The sequence below is a fragment of the Podarcis tiliguerta genome (assembly GCF_965153285.1).
Source record: "Podarcis tiliguerta genome assembly, chromosome: 11".
NCBI lineage: Eukaryota > Metazoa > Chordata > Lepidosauria > Squamata > Lacertidae > Podarcis > Podarcis tiliguerta.
The window spans coordinates 44,195,652-44,221,734 of NC_139544.1; the positions used below are offsets into that span (position 1 = coordinate 44,195,652).

Genomic DNA, 26,083 nt, shown 5'->3' on the forward strand with positions numbered 1-26,083 from the left:
GCATTCTTAACCTTAAACTGTTCTTAACCTGAAGCACCACTTTAGCTAATGGGGCCTCCTGCTCCCACCGCGCCGCCGGAGCATGATTTCTGTTCTCATCCTGAAGCAAAGTTCTTAATCCGAGGTACTATTTCTAGCCAGCTCCCTAAAATATCACTGGTTTGCTCATTTCTATATATAGGGTGCCCACATTCTGCATGGACTGGTTGCAATACTTTGATAAAATACATATTTTGCTATGTGCAAATGGCTTTAGATACCTATTAGGTCCATAAACTACCAAATAGCATATATTCAACAACAAAAAAACAGCGACAATTTGTTGTGGAGAAAGGACAGCTGGACATAGAAAGGGCCCCATTACCTTCAGTAGCTTATGGGCTCATCAAACCTAAATCCGGCCCTGGAGGTAGAAAAGGTATGTACAAGTGAGAGAAAATGTACCTTAGCAGGAGTTCTTCTATTTGGGGTTCCTTCCAGACACAAGCCATGTGCTGTTCCTCAAGGAGCTTCAGCAGGCCATTCCTAAGGGCTGGCCCATTTTTGGGGAGGGGAATATCCAGAATATTAGGGCCATGCTTTCCCCAGGCCAAGCAAAAACAACGCAACATGGTGTGCAAGTGTTTGGGCTTCGGAGGGAGAGGGAAGTTGGCTAGTGATCACTGTCACAGCAAGTGTGGCTCATCTCACTTTATCCTTACAAGAACCCTGCGAAGTAGACTACACTCAGGCAGTGGCTGCCCCCAGGCCAATCAGGGATGTGAACACAGAATGAGAGAATTTTAGAGTTGGAAGGGGACACAAGGGTCATCTAGCACAACCCTCTGCAATGCAGGAAAGTTCTTGCCCAACGTGGAGCTCGAACCCACAACCCAGCGATTAAGAATCTGATGCTCTAGCGACTGAGCAAAATCCAACATACGTACTCTTTGCCAGCTCACTATTCTATATGTGTCTTCTGAGCTTAACAAATTGGGTTGTTATGTTAGATACTGTTGCTCTATGGGTGTATGTATAGGGACCACCGCAGCTGCTTGCATTTTTGGACCCACTTTGGGGTATTGGCTATGGGGGCTGTCATGGTGAGCTCCTCCACTGCAAAATTTGCCTCTGCCTTGATGCTTCTTAAGGGACGTGGGTGGTGCTGTGGGTTAAAGCACAGAGCCTAGGACTTGCCGATCAGAAGGTCGGCGGTTCGAATCCCCGCAACGGGGTGAGCTCCCGTTGCTCAGTCCCTGCTCCTGCCAACCATCAAAGTGCAAGTAGATAAATAGGTACCGCTCCGGCGGGAGGGTGAATGCTGTTTCCATGCACTGCTCTGGTTCACCAGAAGCGGCTTAGTCATGCTGGCCACATGACCCGGAAGCTGTACGCCGGCTCCCTCAGCCAATAAAGCGAGATGAGCACCACAACCCCAGAGTCAGCCACGACTGGACCTAATGGTCAGGGGTCCCTTTACCTTTACCTTGACACTTCTTAGCCAGAGCAGGTTGCAGAACTGCATGTGTGTAGACTTTAAAGTGGGGATTTCTGACAAAATCTTCCTTCCCTGCGCAGATTCCTGGCCAGTGGTAGTCAACATAGCACCCTCCATGTGTTATTACTTTTATATCTCACTTCTCCTCCAATAAGCTCAAGGCAGTGTACAGGACTTCTCCCATGTTTTGTCCTCATAACAACCCTGAAAGGTAGGTTAAGCTCAAATATAGCAACTGACCCAGCTCTTCCAGATCCTTGGAGAGAGAGGCTGCTTCTCTCTATCGGGTACAGTGGCAGTTGAGGTAGTTTAGATTCACAGTCCAGACATTGGCCCTCTTGTCTACCTTGTGGCAATAAAAGGACAGAAAGAAAAGGTTAAAAAGAGCACATCCCTTGACACTCCGTCTAAAACAAGCACAGGCAAACTCAGCCCTCCAGATATTTTGGGACTACAACTCCCATCATCCCTCAAAACACCTGGAGGGCCAGGTTTGCCTGTGCCTGCTCTAAAACTTATGTGCCCTGCTTTGTTTTCAGGAGGGGAAACTAGAAAAATTAATGCTGTGGCCTACCTGTGTCCATTTTACTTAGTATAGTGGTACCTTGGTTCTCAAGCTTAATCTGTTCCGGAAGTCCATTCCAAAACAAAGGCACACTTTCCCATAGAAAGTAATGCAAAATGGATTAATCTGTTCCAGACTTTTAAAAACAACCCCTAAAACAGCAATTTGACATGAATTTTACTATCTAACAAGACCATTGATCCATAAAATGAAAGCAATAATCAATGTTCTGTACTTTAAAATAAATAGGACAGCATTGTAGATGATAAAAATTAAAATTAATTTCTTTTCTTACTTGCACTGATGATATTCATTGTTTGGATGGGGAGATTTTATCCATTTCTGCAGTCACACAATCAATCAATCAATCATATAACGAAAAACAAGCCACAGTCACAAAAATGAAAAAGCCACACAAACAAAAATGCAAAAAAATAGCAAAAACAAAAGCATCAAATATCACTTCAGAACACTGCAATCAGAAATGGAAGGCTTTAATTACGATGGGGGGGGGGACTCAAATGAGCAGTGCAAGGGCAGAAGCGAGAGGAAAAAAGGCTTGATTACGATGCGGGGGACTCAAACAGTGAAAATGGAAGCTCAGGAGCACGTTCGGCTTCCGAGGCAAAGTTCGAAAACCGGAACACCTACTTCCAGATTTGCAGCATTCGAGTTTCGAGTTGTTTGGGAACTAAGCTGTTTGAAAACCGAGGTACCACTGTACTGATTTCAAAAGCCAGTAACTGCCAACTGCCAGGTCACAGGGCCTGTGAATGTGTGTTCGTGAGCCTAAAACTGAATTGCACGTGGACCACTCTTAACTCTGTGGAACTAGACAAATATTCTTGTTTCCCCAGAAAGTATTTATCCCACCATTCTGTGGAGTGCTGTGCACTGCTCAGAGGTCTGGAAAGATGTGTATAATGCTCTGATTGGCTGCGTAGTTCTGAGGGAGCTTTCTCTCTGTATGTTTGGCTGAATGTATTCCTGCTCTGTGGAAGGCTTGAGGTGAGCGAGACAAAGTCTTCTCAAATTATACGCTGTTTTTGCTCTGTAAAGTGTTAATCAGAACTATTTGCTCTGGATTTGGGGTGTGGTATTTAAGTGACTTTGCCAAAGGTCCACAGTCCCTTAAGTTGTGATCTTCTTTATAGATTGTCTTTGAATGAACATCTTTCATCTGCCGCCATGGAGTCAGAGAGCATCATGATCTTTTATGAGGACAATTCTGTAGAAGTGCACTATGTGGACGGATCCAGGTTGCTGCTTTCTCCTTGTGGGTCTGAGTTTTTATTTGAGAAAGCCATCCCTGCCTCTGCCCATCCCATACAGCCAGCAGAACGGATTCGCCAGAGGACACAATTTGCTATCAGCGTCTACAGGGTAAACTAGAACATTTTTCTGAATAAGCAGAGTTCCAAGAGAGAGAGAAGGGGTTATTGTGGGATAATAAATATCCGACATCTTTCAGCCCATGCGTTAAGACACAAATGGGCAACCATTTTCAGCATGTAGGTTGCATTCTCTTCTGGGCAACTTTTTAGGGACTAAAAAGGTTTTTTTAAAAAAACAGCAACTGTATTTTATATTTGGTGTTAACCGCCCTGAGCCCGGTCTTGACCGGGGAAGGTGGGGTATAAATTAAAAATTATTATTATTATTATTATTATTATTAGCCCGTGCTGAGTGAGACCAGACTGAAAAGTGGCTTTCACTTTTGTACCGTAGCCTAGTTTCTAAATATACACAGACGATAAGGATGTTGGAACTAAACATGGGTTCTTAATTGCCATTCCTCTCCTTTAAGAAAGGGGGAATTAAATTTATGCTTTTGTTAATCTACAAATTCTGTGATATATATTGTTGTTTTTGTGTGTGTTTTTAGGAGAAGCTTTTGCAGGCAACTGATTTCCGGAATCAATATTCTGATCGTCCCTATTTACCTTCAAGTATTATACCTCCTGAAAGGAAAAATGTAAGTGCTTTTTGTAGGCTTACTATTCTTATTTATTAAACTTCCTAGTCAGCCGCAGGTCTCCAAGCGACTTACTTGTAAAGGAAAATATGCAATACATACACGATACCGTAGGAGAAAGGGGAAGGCCTTATAATACATTAACGTTTCCTATAATGTAACATTTATGGAAAAACAAAAAACCAACATATCAGCCGTATAAATAATAGCAAACAATGTTAACAACACTCAAATAATAAACGAAGCAACATCCCCACTCACTAATTAGCAAATAAAGAAGACCTCAGCCCCTTTCCTAGTCCAAAAGCTATTCACATCGAACCAACCATTTCCCTGCTTTAACCACCCTGCCTCACCCAGAAGTCTGGTTTCAAAGCCAGCTGTTGCAAAAATCAGAGCTGGATGGGTCCCGTGTCTTCCAGGGATGGTCTGGTGTCTCTCTTCTCCCTTTGGGAGGGAGCAGTAGCAAAGCAGGAAGATGGTAGCAAAAGTTTTACCTGCTAAGCAGTTGTCCTGGCTACTGCTCCTCTCTTGTTGCAGAGCAGAGACTTGCCTGCCTGCCTCCTGGGGATTCAGCATTCTGCCTAGTGTCAAGGCCAGCTGTTGCAGATCTGTGGTGGTGTGGGGATTTGACAGATCAAAGTGGGTCCAAACTAAATTGCTGGGTGGTAGCTCATGGGAGTTGTAGTCCAAAACATCTGGAGAAGGACCAGGTTGGAGAAGACCAATTAATCACAGAATCATAAAATTGTAGAGTTGGAAGGAACCCTGAAATTCATCTAGTCATCAGGGACCATATAACACTGGTCTTGAAAGACCTACATTGACTCCCAGTACATTTCCAAGCACAATTCAAAGTGTTGGTGCTGATCTTTAAATAATAATAATAATAATAATAATAATAATAATAATAATTTATTATTTGTACCCCGCCCATCTGGCTGGGTTTCCCCATTGTTGGGCAGCTTCCAACAAAGATTAAAATTACATTAAAATGTCACACATTAAGAACTTCCCTAAACAGGGCTGCCTTCAGATGTCTTCTAAATACTAATAATTTATTATTTAAAGCCCTAAACAGCCTCAGGCCAGATTACTTGAAGGAGCGTCTCCACCTCCACTGTTCAGCCGGACACTGAGGTCCAGCTTCGAGGGCCTTCTGGCAGTTCCCTCCCTGTGAGCTTACAGGGAACCAGGCAGAGGGCCTTCTCGGTAGTGGCGCCCTGTGGAACACTCTCCCGTCAGATGTCAAGGAAATAAACAACTACCTGACTTTTAGATGACATCTCAAGGCAGCCCTGTTTAGGGAGGTTTTTAATGTCTGGTGGTTTAGCGTGTTTTTAATATTCTGTTGAGAGCTGCCCAGAGTGTTTGGGGAAACCCAGCCAGGTGGGCGTGGTATAAATAAAAATTATTATTATTATTATTATTATTATTATTATTATTATTATTAGTCCAACCCCCTGCAATGCAGGAATATGCAGCTGTCCCATACAGGGATTGAACCTGCAACCTTTGCTCTCACCAACAGAGCTATCAGGCTAATATGTAGCAGCTAAATACAGTGGTGCCCCGCAAGACGAATGCCTCGCAAGACGGAAAACCCGCTAGACGAAAGGGTTTTCCGTTTTGGAGGTGCTTCGCAGGACGAATTTGCTATGGGCTTGCTTCGCAAGACGAAAATGTCTTGCAATTCCTGGGGGTTTTTTTCCGCTCCCTACCCCCTTTTTCTAAGGCACTAAGCTGTTAATAGCCTTTTAGCAGCTAATCCGCTAATCCCTTAAGCCTTTAATAGCCGCTAAACCGCTAATAGCGCTAATCCGCTAATGGGCTTGCTTCGCAAGACAAAAAAACCGCTAGACAAAGAGACTCACGGAACGGATTCTTTTCGTCTTGCAAGGCACCACTGTAATAAATAGCGTCAGTGGCATTGCGCTTGAGATTTGAGTAGTTTTCCTTCCCCTCTTAACAGATTCTTTTCGCAGATATCTCTAAAGCCCAATGGCCCACTTCTTGTGCCGAGAATGGAACAGCCCGTTTTCACCATGGCGCTGTGACCATCTCTTCTCTAGCTGGCCATGCTAGTCTGACCTTGCCTGTCCTTCAGCAAGAATTCACAGTGGAGTTTTTGTGCAAAGTCAGCCAGAAGTTATCGGCACCACCATTAGATAAAAAGTGTGGCGAATCGATCCGGGATCGGTGTGGAAGATCCGGCCAGAGTTCTGCCGGGAAGCCGTCTTCTCAGCAGCTGAGATCAGAAGGAGGAGAGGGTGACTTTGGCAGGTCTGTGGCACAGAATACGCAGGACAGCAACTCAGGATCTGTGCAAAACTTAGAGGAGAGCCCCTGGTCTTTCCAGAACAGCTCATCAGAATATTGTTGGGTTACTCAACGTCTGTCTGTGTCCTCCTGCTCCGAAGAATGGAGGTACCCTTTATCATTGGCACTTAGGTTTTATCAGTTACACGCTGGCAAAGAAACTGAACCGGATGAAGGAAACACAGATGTTGGGATTGCAGAGCTTAATATATCACACTCTTCCAAGGCAGTCACTTGTTTGCCTTGGGCTTTACCACTCAGCTGTCATGCTCCTTATTTGCACAGGTGAAATGTTTTTTTATTTATTTACTAAAGTATTTCTGTTTCTGTTTTCTTTTATTAAGTCCCTTCCCCTAACTAAGGTGGCTAAAAATCTGCTTAAAAACAGCAGTGAATTTTCCATTGTCGCTCTGTGAGGGGAATAGGGGCTTCAACATGCTTAACAAACTACGATCCAGACATGGGGTTTTTTTTTGGGGGGGAGGGCTGTTTAAAACGGTATGATACTGCTTCAAATGTGTAGTGCAGATGGGACTTCCCACTGAACATGGTGGAATTTCATCTGGAGAAACAGATATAAGATCAGATTGCTTTTAGACTTGAAAGCAATATCTACAGAAGGGGTGGTTTACTTCTCGCCCTACTGGGCTCCCAACTCCTATGAGCCTCAGCCAGTGGCTAGGATCCCCAGCATAGCTGTCAACTTTTCCCTTTTCTTGCGAGGAATCCTATTCGGAATAGGGGAATTTCCCTTTAAAAAAGGGAAACGTTGACAGCTATGATCCCCAGTCTTGCCCTACAGTACACTTGTTCTAGATTGTTTCAGTTGTTAGCAAGCCGAGTGGATTTAAATCACTATCAGTAAGACTTGATTTAAATCACTAGTCAGTAAGACTTGATTTAAATCATTTTTTTTACGGAAAAACTCATTCTTGCTGGTATAATCTTAATATTTACAACCAGATGAAGGTTTCGTTTTTTGAATAATAAATTTTCAGAGTAGTTTTTACAGTTATATAAAAAATTACTGATTTGGTTGTACTATTAGAAATACATAGACAGATAATTATGAAATTATTGTGAGGTTTAATTAAGTTAACTGTTTATATTTGGACAACTTTTCTGCTGTACTTTATTGGAAGGAGAAAAATAATCATTTCCTTAATAACAATTTAAACAATTTATTTAACTAAAGCAATAACATTATAGCATATGTATCCATGTTTGTTAACTGATGTGGTTAAACAGTTCGTTTGTTTCTTTTTAAAAAATAAACTTAGACTGAATTTTAGCACACATGAAAAACTTAAAAAAATCCTTATTTCCTGATGAATAGCCGTGGGACTATAATGTAACTTAAATAGAAAACTATCTTTAGAAAGATTTTTCCTCCAAAAGCATTTTTATTTTAAAAATCCAATTTAAATTAAAAAATCTGATTTTTTTTTTTAAATCATTGATTTTTATCCAGCCTGTTAGCAAGGGTTCCAGCAGGATTTTGCTAAGTTCAGTGTCTGCTGATTTGTTTCACAGGTGGGATTTCTCTGATTTCTTGCAACTGAGGAAAGAGGACAGCTGTCAGTATTTGTACTCCCAGCCAGTCAAAATAGTATGGAGTAAGGGCATCATTTACAGGTGTGTAAAACAAAAAACAAAACACAAAATTTAATGGATAACAAATTAATATTGCTTATCTAACATCCGGAAAGTTGGGGTTTTTAAAAATATACTAAGTTTTCAGAAGAAGTCTCCACATGATTTAAGTGAAGAAGAGAGGCTTGAAAACAGTGCCACAATCTTGGACTCCTATGCACACTTACCTGGGAGTATGTGTCTGCCTCTGAGTACAGTATTGTACAGAGCTACTACTTCTACAGTTGATGCACTTAAGTCTTGTTGACCCCAATGTATCTGAAGTACAGATGATGATGATAATGATATTTTTTTATTATACATCAAACATTAAAAACTTCCCTAAACAGAGCTGCCTTTAGATGTCTTCTAAAAGTTGGATAGTTGTTTATTTCCTTGACATCTGCTGGGCGGGCGTTCCACAGGGCGGGAGCCACCACCAAGAAGGCCCTCTGCCCGGTTCCCTGTAACCTCACTTCTCGCAGTGAGGGAACTGCCAGAAGGCCCTTGGAGCTGGACCTCAGGGTCCGGGCTGAATGATGTGGGTAGAGATGCTCCTTCAGGTATACTGGGCCGGCTGCAGTCCTGTACACGATGTGATTTCAGCCAACACCACTATTTTATCTGTAATTAATCCACACAGTCTCATAAGGTAGTAAAACGCTCAGCAGGACTAACCAGTACTTTCTCTTAGGTTTCTTCTTGGAGCTAGACAGATAGAAATCTACCCTGGTGATGGCTCAGTTTTCAAATCGGAAGGTTCCTTTTTGGGGAAATATTTCACTCGCTATTATATCCAGGAAGGAACGAGGGAGGTAAATGATGCCATTTTATCTTTCAGACCCGTTCTAGAATATTTGAGGAACGTTGCTGTAGGTCTTCTATTATGCTATGTTTATAAATTACAGTTTCCATTATGTTTTCCTTGACACTTAATGACAGGGAACACCCAGGCATTTTTAGAGCTAACAGTGATATGTCCAACAAAAGGTGGAGATGTTTGAAATTGGCAGGCATGGCCTAGTTTTTCAGTTTGAGCTCAACGTTTTTATACTCTATTTCCCTCACAGAGCTACAGTTCTCAGAGTGGCTTAACAATCAATCCCTCTTCACAGGGAACTCTGAGAATTATAAATCTGTGAGGGGAATAGAGGCCTCCTGACAACTCTCAGTACCCTTAAGAAACGGCAGCTCCCAGAATTCTTTGGGGGAAGCCATGACTGTTTAAAGTACTAACATAGTGCTTTAAAATGTATGGTGTGAATGTGCCTGAGATTCTTGGTTTGCTTGTTAGAAAGCAATTTCTTTTTGTTTTTTTGCATCTTTAAGAGAGAAGAAACAATGTATTCTGCAAGCAGTCTACCACCTGATGTACCTGGAAGTCTCTACTCTGTGTCGACCATTATCACTCAAGCTGTAAGGTGAAATATTTTGGCTCTACATTTTTGTTAGTCCACACACCAAGGGCATGTATAGCTGAGCTGAAGGAACATTTACTGCTTTTCCTGTGTCTTATAAAGTGCCTCTTGAGTAACTGACTCAGTTTACATCATGACATGAAATGGGTTTAGGAAATGCTGTTTTATTGGTAGGCTAAGGTGCTAACAATAAATATACAAGTAAATATAAACTGACTTATTTTTGTAAAGCCAGTATGTCCTTATGAAACATCTTTTATCTTTTTCTTTTTTTAAACTACCTAGAGTTCTTCAACATAATCTTGAGCGCATGCTTTCGTTAACCCATAATTACTCTGTCTGCTGCTGGAAGATGGTGGTAAGTAAGAATGAAGTTGAGATCTTGTAAAATATCATGCTGGTCTCTGTGCTCACAGCACTTCTCAATTTTCAGGGTGAAAAAAATCTAGGCACATGGAAATTTTAGATTTCCATTCCCAACCAATTTGAAGAGTTTAGGGCAGGTAATTTTGTTTATAAAGATGTATATTTTAAATGAGAGAAAATAAACCTTATTGACCTATTGAGCAAATGCTACAAATTATATATAGGCTCTTTAGGTCCTATTCTCCCCTAAACTAGAGAGTATGAAAATAAATGAAACTAGAAAAGGATCAGAAACAGCAAAAGGGCTTTCCAGTAGATATTTTTGTCATTGAAATCCTACTCAATATTGATCCAGAGCAGATTCTAATGCATAGTTAGTTAGCAGAGTAAGAAACTTGTTGCAGGATTCCCAAAAATAGACCAGAGGCAATTGTATTTCACCCAGCAGAGCTTTACTGCTACTGAAGGCAAATGAGCATAATGGTCACAAATCCAATACATTCAGGATTGGCACTGTTCATAAGAAATCCAGTTGCAGCAGACTTAAACTTACACTAAGCATATTATGTGCAAAACACCATACCAGAAGGAAAATAGGGAGTGAAACCCATGCTCCTTCTGGCCTTACTTTTATAGTCAGCATGACCTTGACAGAAAGAGATAACAGGACCAGTTTAAGAAAGCTGTACTCAGCTTCTCTGAAGGTATAACCAAAACATCATGAACCTTCTGCTTGTTTCCTTTCACACACAGGAGTTTCCAGAACCCTCTTAAATTAAACAGAATAGGAAAGATCTCTACACATCAGTTCAATACTTTCTGCACTAAGAAATGCAAACGTGACAATTTTCCCTATGTTATAAATTAATACTTATTTTTGTCCCACATTGTTTGTTTCAGTGTCCTGAGAAGGGTAGAGGACAAATATTGCCAGTCCCCCTGGCTGAAACAATTGTTCCCAATGTAGGAAGGCTCTTTGCATATTCAGATAATAAAGTGCATGCCATTTTTTATGATGGAATGATCCTGAACATGGTGTGGGATTTCACTTCTCAAGATGGAAAATCACAGGTGAGCCTTACAGGGTGTTGGTTTAATTTGTCCCATGCTTGGGAGCATTTACCTCCTGGTAAAAGGTAAAGGACCCCTGGACAGTTAAGTCCAGTCAAAGGTGACTATGGGGTTGCAGCGCTCACCTCGCCTTCAGGCTGAGGAAGCCGGCGTTTGTCCACAGACAGCTTTCCGAGTCATGTGGCCAGCATGCCTAAACCACTTCTGGTGCATGGAGGACCGTGACAAGTGTGAGAGCGCACAGACATGCTGTTTACCTTCCCGCTGCAGCGGTGCCTATTTATCTACTTGCATTGGCATGCTTTTGAACTGCTAGGTTGGCAGGAGCTGAGACAGAGCAACGGGAGCTCACCCCGTTGTGGGGATTCGAACCGCCAACCAAGAGGCTCAGTGGTTTAAACCACAGCGCCACCCGTGTCCCATTACCTTCTGGTACTTGTGCAACTGAAGACATCATGACTATTTCCCGTTTCAGCCTTTCCAGTTTCATCATGGCCTTTTACAAAATAACTCCACAAACATTTAAATAGAGACATTATTTTGTGGCAACTCTTTCCCTTCAAAAATGGCTACCACTTGCTAATTGTTAGTCACATCCCTGAGAAACTCTGGAGAATTTGTCTGCTCCCCAACCCCGCCCTTGCTGCAGTTGAAATTTGGTGAAGTGTGCATCTTAAAATTTCTCTGCCCCAAACAGCGCAGTTGAGAAGCCATTTGCACACAGCTCTGGTTGTTGATTGTATGGTTGTCCAGCAGGCAGCAGTCAAAAACCTATTTAGAGTGGCTCTGCTATAAACAACAGTAAAAGTGAATGAGATTTATTATGAGAGTATGGGATTTGGGGGTTCGGCCGGTTTGCTTCTGGGGCTGAAGAACTAGGGATATATTAGTATCCAGAATTATACTGACCCACTTGGCTACAAGGAGTGCTCAGAAATGGAAGCGTGCAGGGAACCAACCGGGGGCGGGGGGGACTAGAAAACTAAGCCCCTACCTGAAAAAAAATGACAGCAGACAGGCAGAGGTTACTTGGAAGAAGGGATGAAGTAGGGTACTTCTACTGATTATCTAATTTTCTTCTAAGAGACCTCAAGATGCTAACACGGGTTGGTGCAAACTCACTTCGCCTGCAGGAGCACAGCAGCTTATCCATGTAGATCATCCTGGGCTCTATGAAAGGTATTTGTAGGTTTTTTGGATAAATTTAGGAATTTCAGTATGATTTAATTTGCCCCAAAGAGAAAAATGCAGGTGAAATATTTTTCCTTCCTCCTCTTGCTGTAGATTTTGGTAGAAGTCATCAATCCTTTGACTACGGCAGCAAACATTTTAATAAACATTTGGGGAGATAGTATTAGACACTGTGTTCGAAACTCCCATTGTTCTAGGTACGTTTTACGACAGGGAATGTCATTCGTGCGAGCAGCTTCTGAGCTCCAGGCGCAGTATTGCGCTTAAGATTAAAAGTGCAGAATGGAAGAAAAGGAGGACCTTTTTCTTCCTCCCCGCTTCCAGCTACTCTCTGAAGACTGGAGAAGAGACCCTCTTAAGAATATTACGGGGGTGGGCAGGTGAAGGAATAGACCATGGGTTGGCAAACTAACGCCCGGGGGCCAGATCCAGCCCAAACACCTTCTAAATCTGGCCCACAGACAGTCCAGGAATGAGCGTGTTTTACATGAGTAGAATGTGTCCTTTTATTTAAAATGCATCTCTGGGTTATTTGTGGGGCATAGGAATTTGTTCTTCCCCACCAAAAAATATAGTCTGCCCCCCCACAAGTTCTGAGGGACAGTGGACCAGCCCCCTGCTGCAAAGGTTTTCTAACCCCTGGACTAGACCATGTGAAAAACGAACATAATATTTTAGCTGCAGTTCATTCCTTTTCAGCTTTGCATCCTTGTTATTTAAAAAAGCGCACCTAGATACTAAGTTGTTGTGCCCATAACCTAGGTTTAAGGTGCCATTTGGCTCCTAGCTTTCATATCTCTCTTTCTGATTAGGCAGCTGTTTTCCTAGAGCTATTTTCCTGCACTACTTCTGTGTGCTGTTGGCAGAACATCATGTAGGATCAGATGCTGAAGTCTTGTCCCCCAACTCCCTCGTGTTCATTTTTTGCAATCCAACACTATCAGAGGCAGGCGGGTCTGTTTTCCTTATTAGGGACCTGATGCCCCAGCTGCCATTGGTTCTTTAGTTGGTGTTGCCCATTCATGGTGGATGTAACACAACTTATTTTTCTCCAACACAGATACGTAGCAACCGTGGTCAAATGGTGCAGAAGCTTAAACAAGGATGGAGAGGTGTGTGCAGACACACCACAGCCGATTCCTGAAGAGACCTGGTATGCATCTTAACTGGCTCTCAGGGGCCATCTGTATTTATTTTTAAACACAAGTTTATTCAATTTTATTTATTACCTCTCTTTGGGAACCATTTGGATCCATTAAGAGGCAGGCGGTGGACCATTCAAATTGGTCTCTCCTACCTGCGGAGGGGAAGGGTTAGGGAAGTCTAGTTGCACCAGGAAGTGATCTGACCATGACACTGCTTTTGTTCCACTGGAACTTAAGTGTCAGATCACTCCTGGTAAACACCAGATCTAAGGCATGTTGTTGTGGTAATAAGCAAAATGGTATTTTGAGAAATGTGTTCTCAGTTTTATATTGGTATTTTATAGGTCCGTTGCTGCTGAACTTGAAAAAATAAAAAGATTCAACTGTATCCTTCTCGAGCACATTTTGAATCCACAGAGACGTTCTTAGCAGGATTGGATCGTTCTTTTCTTGAGGCAAGCAATAATAAACCTTTTCTATACTTTGGTTCAGTTTGTTAGCCAAAGTACTAGTAAGGTGTCTGCGAATAGTATTAAAATGCTAAAGGTCCTTCACATTACTTTGTCATGTGGCAATTTAGTTTTATTTAAGAGAAAGGTTTTTTATTACTTGGGGTGGGGGTGGGATATGCATTATGTACTTATTTAATGACATATTGAAATAGCCTCTAGAACTTCTTTTAAATCTTGCAGTGCAATCTTAGACATCTTCAGTGGGACTTACTCCCACTAAGTGTTATAAGTTTGCGGACTTACACTGCAATTGAAACCCCAGCCGGGAAGGAATGGGGCCACAGTCTAACGGCAGGGATGACTAATAACCACTTGCTTGTTTTGAGGCTTTCTGAGGGCTGTTCTGCACATTCGGCAGGCAGAGTTTCACACCAGCAGAGTGACTCTAGCAGGACTCTGCCCAAACTACCCCCACCCCTTTCAAACCCAACACAAAGCAGGTTTGCATTGCAGCATGTATTGAACTCTGTGATGCCATCACAAATATAGCACAAGACAGCTTATGAATTTCCCCAGTTCCCCTGAGAGAAGAGATTTGGGTTTTGTCTCGCTGTTTTCCCTCCTTAACTCTACAACTACAGTTTTAGTGGAGAACAGCAATATTCCAAGTACGGTTTCAGCTGCAAAAAGAAATCCATCCTGCAGCACCGACTGGCAGAACAGACCAGAGGAAATCTTTTTAGTTGAGAATGTTAGTAAAAAGAACATAGCTGAGACTCTGGAAAAAACTTCAAAGGTTATCAGTGATATTGACTCTCTTTTAGCTTCCTCTGTAAAGAGAAATGAGGTCAAAAGTAATTCCGGTAATTCTGCCCCTCATTAATCTGATTGAAGTAGAAAATGAAATTCAACCGTCCAAGGTCAGGCCACAGAGTTGTTCTGAGTCACTGACTTTATAGATAATTAAAGGCAGGATTATAAGTTAATGATATTGTTAATTTATTAATTTGAGTGTATGTTGTGGGGTTGTTCGTTTATATTTTATAGCTTCCTTGTTTCTCTTTGGAGATAGGGGGGATAGAAAATTTTAATATAAATGTTTGTATATATATGTGTGTGTGTACACAAACTATGGGTTGTTATAAAAGGCCAGAGATGAGAGGATTTTGTTATAATGCCAAATGTAATTGCACTATATAATCCTGTACCGAATTAACAGTTAAGAATTAGTTATTTCCTACATGTTTGAAAATCACTGGCTTTGAAATTTCAGCTGTCATATTTTATAACATTTTATTCTGATATTTAAAGTTTTTTGGTAGAGGCGGGAGAAGATCTATACCACTGTTTCTGTTTATGGATGTTTGAATAAAGCCATACAGGTTAATTAAGGTGTAATATTTAAGTCTTCTAGTACGTTGGCTGTTTTTCAAATAAAGTTACAATGAAATTTCATCGTCACCTTTTGGGGGAAAAAATACTTTCTACAGCAAAGAAAAATTTCATCCTTTTATTGTTCCTGTATATGCATAGTCTCAAAATTGGACCGATTCAGTTTTTATAGCTGTAAAAGTACCCCCCCCCCCACGCCCTCAAAAAGGTGGTCCCAATAAAACCTTGGAAAATTAAATTAAATTGCTGAACACCGTGTACCCTGCCCAGTAGAACAAGCAGGTTCCCATGTCTCCCCTTTTAATTTGCTTACAGGAGCAGGTACACAGGAGATTTGGAGCATCTGTTCTACCACTCATATGGAAACCCCTGCATGCCACTCAGCACCCCCCCCCCATTCTACATAAACACATTTGCGTTCAGGAAGAGGAAGAGCCGCTCTCGTTAATTGCCGTGCTTGTAGCATAGACGACATTTTAACCCTATCTCTAGAGCGCCCCGCTTGACTGCGAAGCCAGAGGAAGGAACGCGCCGTCGCTAAGGCGGGTGGGCGGCGCTCCTATCGCTCTCCCAGGATGCCGAGAGAGAGAGAGAGAGAGAGGCGTCGGTGGGCGGGGCGGCGCATGCGCAGCCACGCATTCCTCTGGTGCTGCTGAGGGAGGTGAGCAGGGCGAGAGGGTCGCTGGGCGGCGCTGAGGGGGCGGTTGGAGGCCGGCGGGGGTTGGCTGTGGGGAGGAAGGGAGCGGGGGCAGTTCTCGAGGGCGGCGGAGGGAAGGGATGGAGCGGGTCGCCCGGGGTGCGCCTAGCCGGTTCCTCGCCGTCGCCACTCGGTGCGGCGTCCCGAGGGAGAGCTTTCAGCCCCGGCGCGGTGGGCAGAAGCTCGACAGGAGCAGCTTCGCTTGCCCTTGGAAAGTACGGGGAAGGCGACAGGGGCAGACAGAACCGCAGAACTGGAAGGGGTCTCGAGGGTCATCTAGTCCAGCCCAGGAGTCTTTCGCCCACAGTGGGGCTCGAACCCACGACCCAGATATTAAGAGTCTCATGCTGTACCAACTGAGCTATCCCAAGCTATCGGCACTCTATTGAACCGCTCTGAGACCTCTAGGTATAGGGCGGTATATAAATTCAATAAATAATAATATGGTAATTTGATATATATCCTCTTCTTTTCCTCGCAGCCCCAAACGACTGCTTTTCCATGCGAGGGTACAGCTTCCCCCGTTGAGTTTCTGCCTGCTGCTTAGGGGAACAGGTACCCAATGGAGATGGGGAAAGGGTATCTATATATAGATATAGATAGATATAAAATACACGCACAGCCCCTCAGGGCAAAGGCCTGCCCTCTTGTGCTCTGCAAAGCAGAGTGCTGCTGTATACAAGTCTATTATTATTATTATTCTTATTATTATAAGGTGTAAGGGTGATGATTAGATTAGAAGGGAGTAGAGTGACTCAGACTCACAGTGGTGCCTATGAGAGGTTAACATCCCGGCTGAGGGGGAGAAGATGAGGGAAGGAAGTGCCTGAGGATGCTCCATGGAGGTATAAGACCTGAGACTAGGCCTTGAAGCAGCCATGGTGAAGGTTAGGAGGGTATTGATAGGCACTAGGATAAAGGGCTGTCCAGGTTTGAGCTGAACTGAAGGGTAGAAATGGAGGCAATAGAAAGTGGAGGTGGAATTTTGAATGTGTTGTCGAAGCAAGGGCAGGAACAAAGCTGGGCTTTGTTGTGTTAGGATTAAAATAGGTCAGAAATCATACACAGCTGGAACGTTCATCCGGTCCCTTTGAGAAGAAAGGTAGGGGGCAGGAGTGGAAAGGAGCTCAAATTGCCCTGCAAAGAATGCCACAAAGTCATTACTGATAATTGGCCTGCACATTCCTATATTAGTCATTATAACATAAAATAAAGCAAGAGCCAGATTTTGTAGTACTTTTCTACCTTGTTGCCTGATTTATGATTCTTGCATGCATTGGATGAGTGGGTAGTTCTTTACAAGCCTGAGCTAGGAAGGGGAGTTGCAGGATCTTGGGTTGGGTCAGTGTTTATTGCTAGTTAATGCACAACTGACCAATCTTGCTGAAAACAGTGGATTGATAACATAGGCAAGATGAGACAACTTGAAAAATGGGCAGTAGTTCATACTGGATTATTACTGGCTAACATATGTCTGGACAATATATAAATATGATTCTGATCATCTCTTAGTCGCTAAAATGTATACTAAGGGTGACTTTACATGCAACATTTTAGATGTATGGATGTGAAGGTTAAAACAGTACATATATTTAGGTCATGTAGTATAAAGTACTCTTCTTAGAATAATGCAGATTTGGCTGCCCTCTTCTCCCCAGCCCATATCCCTTGCTAAATTGTGTGCATAGTGGCAAGCCTGTATTTGGTATTATGTATAGTGTGATAGTTCCTTCCTTCCACTCTTAATGTAAGATTTAGGGCAGGAGTGGGCAACCTTTGGCCTACTCTCAGACATTGCTGGACTCTGGTTCCCTTCATCCCCAGCCTATATGGCCCAATGAATACTGGGAGTTGCAGTGTACCTGGAGGGCCATGTGTTGCCAACCCCTGATTTTATGCATGCAACATTGTGATACTAACCTCTGTATAGTTCCACTTTCCTGTTCCCTATTGCTACTGCCTGCAAAGTTTAAGCACAGGTGTAACTTAGTCTCCTAACTAACATGGGTAAGTTTGTTTTTCCAGCTTGGGCTTCAAACATCTCTCCTACGGGTATTGCAGTGCTTGGTCTGGTGAAACACTAATTTATTTTGCTTCCACCACATTCTCCAGCTTTACCCTTTTGTAACTGCTGCAGCTTGAACTCTCTCATGGTGGCTGAGAAAAGGGCATGCCAAAAAGTTCTCCATTACAGAGCTGTGATTATGGAGTTTGTCCATAGTCTCATCCAGTGTTCAGGTATTATTTTGAATAAATTCTGTACCCAGTTTCACAACCACTGCAGTACACTTTGGATGTAACATTCAGAAAGTATCTTCCCTGTTTGTGACAAGAACTGGGCAAAGTGAATGTGTTTGGCAAGAAGTAGTAAACTAATTAGAAATCACTAGTTATTTAACAGGCAACATTAATTATGACTCATACGTTTATTGCCTTTGTTGCTAGTGCTGCAAAACTAGCCTGGAACGCCATGTGCTGATTTCACCTTTCCCAGAACAGCAAGGGCTGCAAAGTTATATTTGTCTTTTTGAAGATATTTTTATGAAAAACAAAAAAGAACACACAGCCGCATGCATTGAGGTGTTTCTTCTGGACCCAGGGCAGGCTTCAGGGTGCAAGGAAGAAGCAAGAATGAAGAAAGCCTATATCAAAGCAGATGTGGCAGATGAGATGGAATAATTGCTAGAACAGATACTAGCTGTGAGCTTTGAAAATGTAGGCAAGCAGAAGGGCAGAGGAGAGGTACTGTGCATAAAAATGAGTGCTATAAGAAATGCAGGTTTCAACTAGGACACTGGTTGACGTAATATGCACAGATTTAGCTTTGTATGGAACAGTGAACCAGAAAGATGTGTTTACAGAGATTCTTATTTGGCTCTTAGATTTCTGTGCTGCTCTGTGATCTTTCTGCTCATTTAAGGAAACACATTTTTAGTACTGATAAGTCCTCTCATTAAGCTTTCTCTGATAATTACAGAATGACTGAAGATTTAACAGACAATGGACCGAATGTATCCTGATGGCATTTTGTGCATGGAGACATGTTGCTTGCTATGGCATCTGAGACTGAAAAGGCCCATGCTCTTCTCCAGTCATTCAGCACAGCTTCTGTAATTTCAAGCCTAGGATTGGGGTTTTTCTGCTTTGTAGCAGATAGACTTCTGCAGTTTGCTGTCATTCAGCAGAATGACTGGCTGCGAGCACTCTCCGATAACACTGTGCATGGCGTTGTGGGATTTTGGTCTTGGGCAATAGTGATAGGACTCAAGAAGAAAAGTGACTTTACAGAAGTCATTTTAGCTGGCTTTCTTTCATCAGTCATTGATGTGGACCACTTTGTTCTAGCTGGATCTCTTTCATTACAGGTAAGCAAAACCACAGTTTAATTACCTGGATTTAAACAAAAAACATATATGCATAATTTGAACCAAAACCATTGGAACTATTTTTAATGTTAATTTCATGTTAAAATTTTCCATTTGATTACTTGGTTGTGCTCAGGTTTGAAGGGCAGACTTCAGTGCAAGCCATCTTGATGTGTCACCCCTCTTCTCTTATATGTTTTGGATTTGATGGGGGTGGGAGTTGGATAGCTTTTTATGCTGATTAGTGTCCAGAGCTAGGAGACAATTTGCATTTAATTTAGGGCGAAACTGTTGGCGGTAAGGAAAAATAGTATAAAGGAAGAATTCCCTGGATGCCAAGGTCCAGGTTTGGTTAAAATACTCTTTGGTGAGATAACCCTAGCAGAGATTTAAAATATGCATCAAAGTAAAGCATGGAAATAATAGGCTGTTAGACCTTTAAGATTTGCCCTTCTAAACTCCTTCCCCCAGCATAGGGAAAGACCACACATTTAGTAAGTTAAAAATTGTTTACTTACAAACTCTCCAAATGTCAGGTTCAGGGGCCTTTCTGTACAGCATTCAGTAAAAGTTGCACAGGCTGTAAGACTCGGGCCTAGTGGTGAACGTTCCTAAACTGCTTTGCCACAGTGACTTGGATTCACTATGCAGGTGTAAATTATCCACCAGGATAAAGAGGTTTGGTTGTGATGCTAGCCTTGTCCAACCAGTGTATCTGTAATTTGGAACTGCTTCTGATCAGAAATATTAAGCATAACATATTTGAGTGTGCCAGTTTAATATTTATAGAATGCATTGGAGGACCACACTGAAACTGCTTTTCTATACCTTTTCCCAGTAGGTGGCACACTTCACAAGAAGTTCATGTGCCATGTGCATGTAGGATTCTTATTTTCAAACTTTTTAATTTGCTTCCCTCCCCAACTGGCATTTGTCTTAACTAATATGATAGAATTGTTTTATTTTTAATTGGTTTTCACTTTTATTGTTTATTTAAAGCATTTTACTCCTGCTCTTCAGCAGAAAAACACTCCCAGTATGGCTTACAAATGTCTGATAACATTTACTTTTACTGTATTATGACATTTACCTTTACTATAATATGCCATGTATATTAGTTCCATGCACTAAGTGCTTGAGCATCCTCAAGACCGTATCTGAATGTTTTTGTTTGGTTTGGATGAATTAATCAAATGACTGAAAAGTAAAATGTAGCATAAAAAGTAAACTATTCTCATACATTTTCAAACAGTTTTATCATTTATATTCCATTTTTCCGACTCACATATGAGTTGCCCATGGCAGCTTACAACTGCCATCAACTAAGAACACAATAGTTTTAAAAAGATAATAAGCAACATAGCTTCATTAGTTCCTTTAACCTTAAGAACTGCTTTGCTGAACAGAGGCAAATATCCACATAGTTTAGACTCCAGTCTCTATTGGTGGTCGGAAAACATTCCATGGCTCACAGTGAGAAGGCAACAAACGGAATGGAATATATTACACCAACACATAGAATAACAGAGGACACACAAAGCATGAAATATACAGTATCTGATCATGGAGTCCTTTCTGGGCTATGTGTTGATTTCTCTCAAAATGGAGATAAATGAAGAAGATTATAGCTGTCAAGATTCACATAAACTGTTCCTTGTAATTCTGGCTGCCACTGTACACTGTGCTTTTCTTTCCCATAGGCTGCCCTGACTCTCCCACGAAGACCATTCCTTCACTGTTCTACTGTGATCCCTCTTGTGTGTTTGACATTAAAGTTTATTATGCACCTTTTCAAGCTGAAGGATTCCTGGTGCTTTCTTCCCTGGATGCTGTTTATCTCTTGGACTTCGCATCACGTTCGAGATGGAATTCGTCATGGCTTGTGGATCTGCCCATTTGGAAAGACTGCGCCCTTGCCTTACTGGCTTTATGTGGCAATCACGGCATCGTTACCTCATCTCTGTTCTTTTATTATGTATTTAACAGGAACAAGAGAACTGATGGCAACCAAACATGGGATGCGCATTGATGTCTAATGATAATCTAGAATGGTAGTGTTTGCATCACTGAAGTAATTGCCTCATGTTTTCTGAGTTAGGTCTTTTTGTTGATTCTCTGAAACCACTGCTGCACAAGGTAATGAACATGCCCAAGCAATCTCATTAGCGTCTCCTGCACATTTTTCTTATTCCAAAATCACTTAAGTATTTTGTAAAGTATCAGTAATAGCAGCTATTCACTTCCATGTCCCTCCCTTTGCCAGTCTCACATTTTGAGGGGATATATTGCTTAAAGAAATCTTATCTGTGTACATTTTTAGGTGTTCACTTAAAAAATGGTAATGTGTGAGTTGGCCAGCACAAGTGTAAGCAGGGCAATTGTGTTGAACAGACAGGTTTGTGGGGAATGTTGTGATTTCCTGAGTCTGCCAGCAAATTCCTTTATGCCTTAATGTGAACAGCATGCCATAATATATTTTTTTGTGGGGGGAGTATGGTTTTGCATGCAGCTTTTTTGGTTAGTGCTACCCTGAAAGAAACAAAATGCTGCTAAGACACAGTTTGTATATATTTTATATCACCACAATCCATTTGGGTGAGTTAAATCATAGCCTCTTCAAGTCTAATTTTATATGTGTTTTATAAACATAGGACACCAAACGTTATCAGTTGAAATCCTCTACCTTAAAATGGTCTGGGCTCTTGTCCTAGGTTCCAGGATAAGTTCAACTTTAGCTAGATTCCTGAAGGTCAGTGTTTCTGAAATGCTTTAATTTGTTGTCTTATTTTATTATATTTATTTTAGTGAATGACAGCACCTCTTTGCTTTGTTAACTTGTACTGTAATAGCATTGTGTTTTGTTTACTACATACCCGTTCATTGTAAGTTGAGAGACTTTAAGCAGCTGGCTTAGGTTGCAATCCTAGGCCTGGAGAGAGACTCAGTGAGCTAGGTGGGACTTACTACTAAGTATAAATTCATAGGATTGCACTGAAGTAGCCCTTGTGGGGGCCTTTTTCTTAATGAGTTTAGGGACTACTGGTAAATGTGTAGTGTAGAACACTCTTGCAAACTTTGCATGTATGAAAGTGCAGGTTTGATTTCAAAGAAGTTCTCCATATTAATAGCACCACAAATAAAACTGAGCAGTGTACAAAACAAAATAAAGATTGAATTGAGAGTCCAGGAAAACTTGGGTAAACATACAAATTTGTAAGAGACATTTTTAAGTGGGTGGATGTTATCACCAAGTAACAATGAGCGCAACCAGCAGGGTTTGCTCGGAAGATCATAAATCATGACTTGGTCTGTACTGGGGCAAGGAGTAATTTTTGTTTTAGATCTTTAAACGTCAACAACAGAAACTTGGAACTAGTTAACACACTTTTGGTTCATTGCAAAACATCTTACACCTGGTGTGAACAAATGTATTTAGCAATAGGACAAATGAACACAGATAAGAATTGTTAAGATTTTCTTATCCTTTGGGAATCTCTTATATAGATTTTTAAAAACTCCATATACAAACTTATACCAGGGGACCAGACTTGCCAATTAACCGTCATCCTAAAATTTCATTGTTTCTTAAAAGTTCTTGAAGAAAGGGCCAGGTTATTGAAATTTAACATATACTCAGCAATCAACTCCTCTTATGACTGATATATCAGCCATGGTTTCAGGCGTACTCCCTGCAAATGTTTTCCTGGCGGTCATTTTCTTACCACTGTTCCCAGTTATTTGGAGCAAGCTCTGTACTGGTGCACCCTGACTTAAACGGACTGCTATGTCACTTGCCTCTGTGATCTCTACAATCATCTACGCAGACAATCAAGCCTGGGTTAGTACTTTGATTCCCTGCATTGGTCAGAGAATCATATTATAGGGTAAAATTTAACACAGTTTTAATCAGAGTAGACCCATTGAAATGACTAAACATGACTAAGGTCCTTTAATTTCATTAGGTCTGCTGTGAGTATAATTTAGTTGGAATACTGCACACAGATAATAGTGCAGATAATGCAAGGGAACTTACTCTAATGCTTTAAGCCATTTTTTTCTGTGTGGAGCAGGAGCCTTATTTGAAGTTGTTTAGCACAGTGCCAAAAATCCTAGTTCAATATTTTTGTTTTAATAAAGAGGTATATATATATATATATATTTCCTAAATGAAGTATTTTGGGAATGTGCTGCTTTTCCCAGTAAGGTTAATTGTCGCTGTGTCAAATAGAACAGTGTTCAATTTAGTGACTGAGGTTTTAGAAAGCAATTAGCCACAAAACACTAATTACATGAAAATTATTATATTTCTCTGATGGCCTTAATAAGAAGATAATCAGCAACCCCACACAAAAATCATACTGTTTTTGTGAGTGTCTTTTTTTTAAAAAAAATGCAGTTGTTCTAAAGATGGATACAATTTTCACATATAAATAAATTACTATCTACTCATGTTTGGGTGCCTTAAGGGTTTTTAGTGCACGTCAGACAACTTACTGGCAAGCATTTTGTTCAAGCTTTAGAGCTAAATTGCTATAGGATTCGGTCCTGCAAACAGTGGCACACAATTCTAGGAGGATTTATCTGTTGATAAATTGTGTGATTGCAACCTTATGGGGAACTTGTGTGTGTGTGTGATTACGTCTGTGGTTGGCTTCCTGCCTTTGGGATACATCTTTGGTTTTTACAATTCTTCGCATGTTTTTCTGGATGGGAGCACATGGGTTCAATTGCATCAGCCCGTGTTTTGTTTGTTTTGCTGTGCATCATTTTTAGACATTGTGTATTGCTATGCAGTGGTTGTGTTATGGAAGCACAGGCATTCATCTTCATAGAAGAAATATATCTGTTTTATAGAATTGTGGAGTTGGAAGGGGCCACCAGGGTCATCTAGTCCAATCCCCAGCAATGTGGGAATCTTTTTGCCCAATGTGGAGCTCAGACCCACAGCCCTGAGATCATGAGTCTCGTGTTCTACTGGCTGAGCTCTCTGGGACCTCCTCATCCCCCCACTATCTATAGTAGGGTTAGGCAAGCCATTTCAATTTTATGGAAGGAGAAGGAAGATGCTGTACACAACTATGGGGAGAAAATTAACAAAAGCAAAACTATATGGAAAGACTTTCCCAGATATAATCATTGTGATAAGGGAAATTCTCACCTATGTGACTTCTGTTTCAAATTATGCAGTAACCATGTAAGTTGCAGATAAAAGAATAAAATCTATGCGGATTTGTAGGGAAAATTAGCCTTGTAGAACTCAACTTGCTATGAATGATTCTTCTCTCCCCTGAAGAGGCATGTCTTAAGGGAGCTGGTGAGTAAAGCAGTGTAAAAATGTAACATGTTACAATGTAACATTTAAATTGCTTTTGTTTTGAAGTAAGAGTGAGACTGCAAAAAAGTGGCCAATTTTAGGCCAATACAGTAGTTAAGTGATTAATGGAAAAAAGAAAAGTCGACCAGTATGGTTATCCCACAGCACAGTTTATCTACATTTCCTGCTTGCATTAGCATTTTTACAAAACTGTAATAGTACTATCTGCATTTTATGTTAAAATAACCTGCTTTTCAACCAAACTTAACTTCCAAAAGCAGCTTACAACAATTAAAACCAGTCATAAAGTATGACCTGAAGCATAAGGATCTATTGGGTGTGTATAGCAGTCTCTGTGGGGCCAAGTAGAAGAACTAAGTTGGCTAGTTATGCAAGAAGCACTGTAAGGTTATCACTTTCTGGTCGCTTAGGGACCAGGCTTATCATTTGCAAGACAGATAGAAAATATTCACTTGAAAATTGCCACTTAACTTGCTTTTATGACCCGTGCAATATATCAACAGCTCGTATCATATTAATGAAGGACCATTCCATGGAATTAGTCTAGTATACAGCAAGCATGTCACACAATAACCCTGTGAAGCAGTTACTTGAATTTCCCCTAAGTATCTAAAAGTTCAGCTGCTTAAATGGAGTACTACTATGAACTTGGTATGTTCTAAAGGCCAAATTTGGAACTCTAAATCCAGTGATTGTGTTCAAAACTCGTATTAAGAACAACAGAAGTCCTAAAAAGCTTTACCTGACTGGGTATGTGTTTGTTTTTTAACGTGGTACACAGTCCTTTTCACTCCAGCTTCTTGTCACCCATAGAATTATTACCTAGCTGATTTTCATTCCTTAAAGCTGCAGGGGGGAGGGAGCTAGAGTGATTTAATACACTGGTATTGTGTTATCTTAAAAGTATTTTGTGTTGTTTCTGGACCACAACTGTGACTACTACTGTCTGACTGTATCGTTTTCCTAGTTAACACTACTGTGGCATTAAAAATATTTGACAAAAGGATTCCCATTGCAATTTTTTATCATAACGTGTCTTTCCACCTCCCGCAAGATAGCAGTGATTTTTCTTTTTATTTGTTAAATGCTTGCATAAGTAAACACCGGGATGTGATACTTCCTTCCACAAGGACCATTGGCATGTTCATACAATTTAGCTTGCCAGATGCTTTACTAGATTTGCATAATTTAAAGTAATGTTTTATCAAAATACCGGTGGCTGTGAAGCATGTGTGAAGAATATATGACTCACTTTGATGGTTGCACCAAACTTCCATCTGTTCCCAAAATTAACAAGCCGTTGCCATAAGTAACACTCGCTTAAGTGAGACATGGTGGAGATAGTGGCGCTGTGGTCTAAACCACTGAGCCTAGGCTTGCTGATCGGAAGGTCAGTGGTTCGAATCCCCATGACGGGGTGAGCTCCTGTTGCTCGATCCCAGCTCCTGCCAACCTAGCAGTTTGAAAACATGTCAAAGTGCAAGTAGATAAATAGGTACCGCTCCGGCGGGAAGGTAAACAGCGTTTCCGTGCGCTGCTCTGGTTTCACCAGAAGCGGCTTAATCATGCTGGCCACATGACCCAGAAAAACTCTGCGGACAAACATCTGTTCCCTTGGCCAGTAAAGCGAGATGAGCACCGCAACCCCAGAGTCGTTCACAACTGGATTTAACTGTCAGGGGT

At 41.4% G+C, this 26,083-nt stretch overlaps 2 protein-coding genes across 14 annotated transcripts in view; both read left to right on the plus strand.

Annotated features, from left to right (window-relative positions):
* LOC310659406 (uncharacterized protein C5orf34 homolog) overlaps window positions 1-15,017 on the plus strand; it is a 192,913-nt gene extending 177,896 nt beyond the window's left edge. For 2 of the 9 annotated variants that reach the window (XM_083402830.1, XM_083402827.1), the window contains exons 2-14: window positions 2,900-3,050; window positions 3,197-3,425; window positions 3,928-4,017; window positions 5,990-6,621; window positions 7,870-7,971; window positions 8,663-8,783; window positions 9,298-9,389; window positions 9,672-9,744; window positions 10,653-10,823; window positions 11,908-12,002; window positions 13,075-13,167; window positions 13,504-13,544; window positions 14,253-15,017. In XM_083402830.1, coding sequence (XP_083258956.1) covers window positions 3,022-3,050; window positions 3,197-3,425; window positions 3,928-4,017; window positions 5,990-6,621; window positions 7,870-7,971; window positions 8,663-8,783; window positions 9,298-9,389; window positions 9,672-9,744; window positions 10,653-10,823; window positions 11,908-12,002; window positions 13,075-13,167; window positions 13,504-13,544; window positions 14,253-14,494 — 2,010 coding nt within the window. In that variant the 5' untranslated portion in view covers window positions 2,900-3,021 and the 3' untranslated portion in view covers window positions 14,495-15,017. The other 7 variants (XM_083402826.1, XM_083402833.1, XM_083402831.1 and 4 more) reach the window with 6 other exon arrangements.
* A 545-nt stretch (window positions 15,018-15,562) lies between these two features.
* TMEM267 (transmembrane protein 267) lies at window positions 15,563-25,406 on the plus strand. 5 transcript variants are annotated; one of them, XM_083403220.1, is made up of 4 exons: window positions 15,647-15,664; window positions 17,813-17,938; window positions 18,678-19,065; window positions 20,766-25,406. In XM_083403220.1, the coding sequence occupies exons 3-4, from the start codon at window positions 18,742-18,744 to the stop codon at window positions 21,099-21,101; spliced, it is 660 nt and encodes a 219-aa protein (XP_083259346.1). In that variant the 5' UTR covers window positions 15,647-15,664; window positions 17,813-17,938; window positions 18,678-18,741; the 3' UTR covers window positions 21,102-25,406. The 5 variants fall into 5 exon arrangements, with proteins under 5 accessions (XP_083259348.1, XP_083259346.1, XP_083259345.1 ...); XM_083403219.1 differs by lacking the exon at window positions 15,647-15,664 and adding an exon at window positions 16,165-16,255; XM_083403221.1 differs by lacking the exon at window positions 15,647-15,664 and adding an exon at window positions 16,172-16,255 and having other exon boundaries at window positions 17,838-17,938.
* The last annotated feature ends 677 nt before the right edge of the window (window positions 25,407-26,083 follow it).